At 37.1% G+C, this 7,966-nt stretch overlaps 1 protein-coding gene across 1 annotated transcript; it reads right to left on the bottom strand.

Moving 5' to 3' along the window:
- Positions 1–1,128: 1,128 nt before the first annotated feature.
- On the bottom strand, positions 1,129–3,247 carry LOC131021396 (beta-amyrin 28-monooxygenase-like). Its single transcript, XM_057950580.1, has 3 exons — positions 2,027–3,247; positions 1,768–1,955; positions 1,129–1,690 (listed from the first exon to the last, which is right to left on the bottom strand). The coding sequence occupies exons 1-3, from the start codon at positions 2,976–2,978 to the stop codon at positions 1,391–1,393; spliced, it is 1,440 nt and encodes a 479-aa protein (XP_057806563.1). The 5' UTR covers positions 2,979–3,247; the 3' UTR covers positions 1,129–1,390.
- Positions 3,248–7,966: the final 4,719 nt, after the last annotated feature.

Below are 7,966 nucleotides of genomic sequence, written 5' to 3'. Positions count from 1 at the left end.
TTTCCCAACACATTTCATTAAGGAGAAGAAAACCCTAATGAGAGCAGAGAGAAAAGAAAAAAACATATTTTTCAAACTTTAAATTACCATAAATTAGTCATTCTAAATTTATTTTTTATGATTTTTTAAAATTAAAGCGTTCTAAAATGAATCAATAAAATTTCTTTCTCCTTAATTGGGCTGAAAACTAATAATTAAAAAATTATGTAAATAAATAATAAAAATTGATGTAAAAAATAATAAACCCAACATATAAATTTGATGGGTTTTTCTTTTTTATCAAAAGAAATGAAAAGAGAGATAATTTTGTAGAAGAGAGAGGGGGAGAAAATATAATAATAACTAAGGAGAGAGAGAGAGAGAGAAAAATAAAGAAAAAGAAAGAGGAGAAGGAAAATTAATCACCTTAAAATTTTAAATTACAATAATTTATTTGTTCCAAATTTGTATAAGATGATTTTTACACCAAATTAAATATGATGACTTTTTAGAAAATTATAAAAATATAAAAAATAAAATAGTAGAGTGAAATTTTATAGAGGAATAAAGTTGTGAAAGCGTATGATAGAATGAGGAGAGAAAAAATGTGAGTATAATAAAAGGAGAGAGAAAATTTGACGGGAGAGTGTTTTATATATTATATAGATATATACATGCACAATGTGTTAAATTGTGAATTATGACTTATTATCTTTTTAGGTCTTTTATTGCGTTTGAAATGTTGATCTTGATTCATGACATTATATACTCCCCTGTCCCTGAAATAAGTTCATCTTTTTTCCTTTTTGGGACGTCCCCCAAATAAGTTCATCTTTCTTTCTTTCCATTTTTGAACAACTACCCAACCACTAATAATACTTTATTTATTCTTACTTTTCACTTTTTTACCACTCTCAATACTAATTATAACACTTTTTCACCTTTTCACCACTCCCAATACTAATTATAACATATTTTTCTCCACTATCAATACACTTTATCATTTTTCCTTAAAGCTCGTGCCGTCCCCAAAGAGGAACTTATTTTGGGGACGGAGGGAGTATTAAAGAGAGTACTGTGGCAGTTTCATGATAAATCAAATAATTCAATACAAAGTTGTAAGTCTGAAAAATATAGCCAAATATGATATGTAAATAAATTAATCAGTCTTGCTGTTCATTTATTTTTTCTTTCTGTTCCTCCAAATAAGACACAGCAATACAGCAAGATTTGAATATAACAACACCAAAAAAAGAAAAAAGAAAAAAATGTAGGAGAAAGTAGAGGACAGGAGCCCTACTTCGGCCCTGATTCAATAACTCATGATGTTTATAGCTATATACATGTATAACAAGCCTGGCTACAAATTGATTATTATTAAAATAAATAAGTAGGAAAATATATGTATTGATTAAGAAGTGTGGGGGTAGAGTCGAACTGGGAGACCCTTAGCCGGAATGGGCATTGGATCAACCACAATTTTCTCATCAGGAATCATTTTCTCCCACTTGAACCTCTTCACAAGGTGATGCATGAACACTAAGATTTCCAGACGGGCATACTCCTTCCCGGGGCACATCCTCGGCCCCCCTCCGAACGGCACGAACGTGTACGGGGCCGGCCCCGACCCCTCGAACCTCGACGGGTCGAACTTCTCCGGCTCCGGGAAGAACTCCTTGTTCTTGTGCGTCGAATTTGCACTCCAATATAACTGCAAATCAAACAAAGTTAATTAATTACTCCTTAAAACTGAATTAGCTAGGGCTTAATTTGGAGTAGTGAAATTACCTTCCAGCCCTTTGGGATGGAGAAGCCATTGAAGGAGAAATCCGCAAGGGCTTCTCTGAAAGCACCCTGAAGGGGCGGCGCCAGTCTCAGCACTTCACATGCAACGTTCCACGAGTACTTCATCTTCTGCAGATCCTCCCAGCTCAGCAGCTCCCCTTCGCCCTTGGACTTGGCGATCTCCATTTGCTCTGCACATTAATATACTCATTTAGCTAGGGTTTAATTCTTGGATTTATGGGAGTTACGTTACTGGTTGTACCTTTGTAGACGCCCTCGTAGACCTGGGGCAGCTCGGCGAGGAACTTGACGATGAAGGTACAAGCCGAGCTAGCAGTGTCATGGCCGCCGATGAGCAAACCCAGGATCTTGTTGGCGATGTCGGACTCTTGCATGAATTTGCCATCTTCGTTGCTGGTGAGCAGCATGTGGGAGAGGATATCCTGCGTGGGCGAGGCCTTGCCGTCGGCGAGGTCAGCCTTGCGCTGCTTGATGATGGCGACGAGCTCCTTCCTGATGTAGGCGGAGGCCTTGATCCCCTTATTAAACGGCGTCCCGGGCAGATCGATCGGGATCGAGATCAGCCCCGACGCCAGCAGATTGAACGGCGCGGCGAACTTGTCGACCTGCGCGGGATCCTCCACGCTCAGGAAGAGGCGGCAGGCCAGCCAGAAGGTGTAGTTCTTGGCCAGGGGGAACACCACCACCTCGCTCTTGTTGTCCCAGCCGTCGGCGAAGTGGCGCCGGGCGATGTGGTCCATGATGCCCACGTAGCGGTGGAGCGCCTCCGGCTTGAAGAAGGTGGGGAGCATCCGCCGCATCTTGATGGCCTCCTCTTTCGACGAGGTTTGGGCGTTGTCGTTGGGGAAGATCTTGTCGACGGAGCTCGGCCACCACGCTTGGACCAGCTTGTTCTCGTTGGAGAAGAGGAACTTGTTGCCGGCGGAGCCGCAGAGGACGGCGGCGGGCTCGCCGAGGAGGTGGGTGCGGAAGACGTGGGAGGAGTAGCGGGCCATGCGGTCGAAGATGAACTTCTCCGGGTGGCCCTTCCACCCTGTGGAGAGGAACTCGAGGCTCTCCCCGATCACCGGCCACCCGGTCTTGCCCGGTGGGAGGCCTCCGGAGGCCGGCTTCGTCTTGTAGAAGAGGAGGTGGAGGGAGAGGAAGATGACGGAGACGAAGAGGCAGAGGAGGGAAGCGTAGAAGAACTCCATGCTTGTTTGGGATTTTTGGTGTGTGATCAAATGATTTGGGAGTTTGGGTAGGTATATATAGGGAGAGGGGAGTGAGAGATTCAAAAATGATGTGTGCTTTGTTTAACTCAAAGTCAAAATATAACTGTAACAAATATCAAAGTTTTGTTGTGTACTACTATATTTTAACCTGTTTGGGAAGTTCATTTTGTGTGAAAAACATTAAAGAAAGATTGAATTATTCCACCTTAATTTGGTGTTGTATATGATGAAAAGCCTACAATTATTGTTGAAGACAAAGGGGCGGCCACTTGCACTTGGTGGACTTGGTCATATATATAAGCATGGTATATGATTAATGAACTGAAAATTGCCGAAAACAGTCTGTCCCAAAAGTTATGATGAATTAAGGGTTGCATTTCAAGATTGAGCTGACTACGAAGGCGGCTCCAGTTAAAGGCTTACTTTAACAAGAGCATTCTAGCTTGGTTATTAATTTCTGCACACAAAAGCTAGTTTTTATTTTTCCGAGCGCAATCACAATATCTCTATTTTCTTTTTCAGTTTTTGTTAATCTCTTATTTAATGGAGTTATAATCATCTGTTATTTTTTGAATTGGTTTGTCAATGAAGTTATATATATTAGCTTTAAAGTATTCTTCTTCCATTTTTACTTTATTTTGTTTAAGAAGATTAACAAAAAAAAAAGGGATGGCGTAAACCGCTAACTTCATTTTTTACACAAATGAGTCTCGCTGCTCCGATGTCTTTTAAGGGGGCGCTCTTGCATTATTAATAAGATGCATATATAATTGATTTTTTCATATTAGAGTTAATGAACTCAATTAGTTATTCTTGTATAAGAAAAGGAAAAAGTGTCCACCCAAATAAAAATATGAAAAAGCTAGTCTTTTTTAATGTAATTGTACAATTACACACTTTTTCGCAAAAGTGTGTAATAACGTAAAAGTGTGTGATTGCGAAAAAGTATGTAACAGTGTAAAATACACTATTACACACTTTTTCGCTTCTAAAATGTGTGTAATAGTATATTTTACACTGTTACACACTAAAAGGGTATTTTAGTCAGAAATGCTATTATTTCCATATTTTTATTTATATGGCTATAATTTCCTATGACTAAAAGGTTTTTGCTACATTAGGGTGGTGCCTATATACTAGGATTGTTTTAATCTCACTCTTTCAACGAGATATATATGAATCAAATAAAACTATCTCAAATGATACAAGTTATCAAGGACTTTGAGATATCCTAAAGTTTCAATCCATCTAAATAAACAAGAAATTGATATTACTATTTTTATCTATCAAGTTTAATCACTCAAAATAAACGACCCCTAAAAAGACAATTTTAAAGTATTCATATTAATTTTATGAAAATGTCATGCAAACATATTCAATATATTATGCCCAATTAAGTTAATGGATTACGGCCACTATAAAACACTACAAGAATCTGGCCGATTACCGATGGAAAAATTCTATCGCTAAAGTTAAAAATTTCGTCGGTAAAGCCATATACCGACGGATCACCCACGGACGCCGTGTGTCGCCGTGAAAGTGGTCGGTAAAAAATTTACCGACGAAATTTCGCCTCCGTCGCTAAATACCAATGAAAAAGACGACGGACCCTCCGTAGGCGAGGACGCGACGACACCGTCTGAAATCAACGATGAAAGTAGCGACGGAAATGACCGTCGGTAGCTAATTTCTTTTTTTTAATAATTTTTTAAATATATATATATATATATATATATATATATTTTAATCTAGATTTATTGCCCACAAGTATTTTGGTATTTATAATGTATTTTGAACTTAATTGCATACGTTAAGATGAACTTCCCACAAGTATATATCTTAGTTGTGCTCTATGTCAAGCACGCTTAACCTTGAAGTTCCTTTCGAGTGGTCACCAGTACAGAACACGCGTATTATTGATATAACTAGCACCTATTAATTCATTTAAACTCTATTTTAATATACAATATCAATTATTCATAACCTTAGAATATGTCGAGATGATATCTAAGAGACTTGTGGTGCCGACGAAAGAATGACGAAAAATATACGATCGAATTTAAAATAATAATATTATCGTTAATTAAAAAAATTATTGTTGAAAATAAATAAATTTTAAAATATTCTCAATAATTTAAAAATAAGAAAAAAATGGAATATTAAATAAATAATAATAAATAATATTTTTTAAAAAATAAATTAAAATAACAAAAAAATTAATAATATTAACCGACGGATTAATTAAAAAATAAAAAAAAATAAAAACAATAAAAAAATAATAAAGTAATAATTTAACGACAAATAATTTTCCGTTGTTAAGAACTCCGTCCCTATTCGGTCGGTAAGACTAAAAAATAATTAAAAAATAAAAAATTAATATTTAACGACAGATTATTTTTCGTTGCTAATAATTTCGTCGCTATTCGGTTGATAAAATTAAAAAAATAATTAAAAAATAAAAAATACTAATAGTTAGCGACGGATTATTTTCTGTCGATAATTTCGTCGTTAAATTTTTAAAAACATCTTAGTCGGAATTCCGCCGTTGTTTCGTCGGTAATCACCGACGGATTATTTTTCGTCGGTAATTCCATCGGTGTTCGGTAAATTTTTTTGTAGTGAAACACGTGCACGTTGTTTTATGATGAATTGTACGATGAAAAACCTCTCATATTGTTATTTGTCACAGATATTGACGGAAAACAGCTTGTAGTCGAGATGGATATATACGACGAAAATTTCCATCACAAAATGTATTAATATGAATAAATAATTATATTAATAGACTAAGGACGAAATTTTGATTGCAAGAATATTATATAAAACAATTAATTAAATACATATTCTTAGTTCTTACTACGGAACAAGTTGTCACATGGTTATTTATAAATAATCCTTTTCAGTGACGGACCATTTGGTTGTTAATTGTTACTATTTTAAAAGAAATAAAAATTTCAATATTCTTCTGACGATTATTTTTATCACAAATTAATTTAAAATAATAATTAATAAAAAGTTTAATATCAGCTACGGCTACAACTGTCGAAAATTTTGTCGTAAAAATAAAATAAAATCGAGCTTACGAGATTCTTCTTTCATTTCCCCCTCCACCAAGCTCACCGTAAACCTTAATTTGTTGTCGTCGTTGTCCGATTTCGCCCCAACATCCAATTTCTTCGCTTCCGTCAATGGATTTCACCTCGCCACCACTACTTCTCCCTTTGATTTTGCCACCTCTAGCTTCTCCCTCGTGTACTTCTCTCGTCAAAAGCATCATCATCTCTTCCTTTTCCTTCCCTCACCCCTCTCGTCCTCAAGTTGTGCACATCTATCTTCTCTCCCTCCCTCAAGTCGTTGATTTCACTACAAAAAAATGTCGTTTTAGCGGCGAAAAATACCAGCGGCCGCGCCGCCGTCGGTGATTATCGGTGGCTCTCCGACGGCGGAGCGACCGACCCATTTTTTTTTAAAATGCGACGGAAATACCGGTGGCAGCATCACCGGCGGCGCTACCGCCCGTAAAGATTTCGGTCGCCGCAAATATATATATATATATATATATATATATATATATATATTTAATTTTAACAATACCGACGGTAATAAGTCGACGGTGATTAGCGGCGGTGAGATCGCCGCCGATAAATGCGAGGCGGGTCGGGTATTTGCGGCGGCAATGGGCCGCCGCTAATTGTGAAGCCCAAATCGGGCTTCAAGCCCTAGCAGCAGCAGATTTTACCTAGCAGCCCCCTCCCCCCCTTGCCCACCCTGTCGCTGCCGCCGCCGTCGCCCCCGTTGTCCGCCTCCGTCAAGGTAAGCCCCCACCCTTCCTTCCTTTTCTCTCTCTCTCTCTCTCTCTCACCATCTCTTCCTCTCTCTCTCCCCCTAATTTCAAGCCATCCCTGCGCCCCACCGCCACCGCTCCGCCGCCGACAGCCACCGTACGCTCTCGTTCTCACCATTTTATTTATTTATTTATTATTTATTTGTTAGATTAAAATTAACTTTAATTCATTTATAGGATGTTTAATTATGAAGTATGATTAATTGTAATTTGTTAAATTAATTTTAAATTAATTTACTATTATTTTTTTAGATTAAAATTAATGTTAATTAGATATATCTAAATTGATTTATAGTATGGTGAATTATGAATTACGTAAAATTAATTTTAATTAGTTTGATTAATTTGTTAGTTTTTAAAGTATGATTAAGTATGAATTTGTTAAATTAAGTATTCTAGTACGTGTTTAGGATGAAATGATACGTTATTATATATTGTGGGATAGATTTAATCAGTTTCTTAAGGATCTTCTCCCTTTGGGATAAAAATTAATTATTTCTTAAGGATCTTCTCCCAACAAATTATTGTTTTTAATTTAATTACTTTATTTTTTCATTGCTTAATATGTATTGTATTGTTTCGACAATGGACGGGCCGGGTAGACCTAGTATAGGCTTAGTAAATTAGGACCACTATGGTCACTATAGCTGCTGGTAGAGTCGAGCACTTGGTAGTTAGGATAGTGGGGTTATGCTGTCGAAATTTCGTTTGATTCAAGTAATTTATGATATTTTCTTTGTTTTTTCAATTAGAATTTACAAGAATGAGTGATAATCGTATGTGGATGTACACGAGATACAATGATCGTGCTGCATTTGAAACGGGACTTGAGAGTTTCCTTGAGTTTGCAATAAATTAAACAGCGTACACAGATGTAGTATGTAACATTAGCGACAGTCCTCCTCAGGCTCTGGGCCGTACATTTCTGCGACTTCTGAGAGTTCCACTCCCCAGACCACTATTACTTCACGGGCTAGAAGGCCCAAATGCCGATCAATGGCCGAGATTAGGGCCGACTGCCCGAGGCGCGACGGGAGGATCCTCTTTCAGAGAATGGCTGATGGGTAAGTATTTTAATTTAAATCATTATTTCTCGTATACCAAATAATTCCTTAAATTACTT

This window comes from Salvia miltiorrhiza, chromosome 4 (assembly GCF_028751815.1).
Source record: "Salvia miltiorrhiza cultivar Shanhuang (shh) chromosome 4, IMPLAD_Smil_shh, whole genome shotgun sequence".
In the NCBI taxonomy this organism is placed as follows: Eukaryota; Viridiplantae; Streptophyta; class Magnoliopsida; order Lamiales; family Lamiaceae; genus Salvia; species Salvia miltiorrhiza.
The sequence above is the reverse complement of the archived record's forward strand: the minus strand, read 5'-3'. Positions and strand labels throughout refer to the sequence as shown.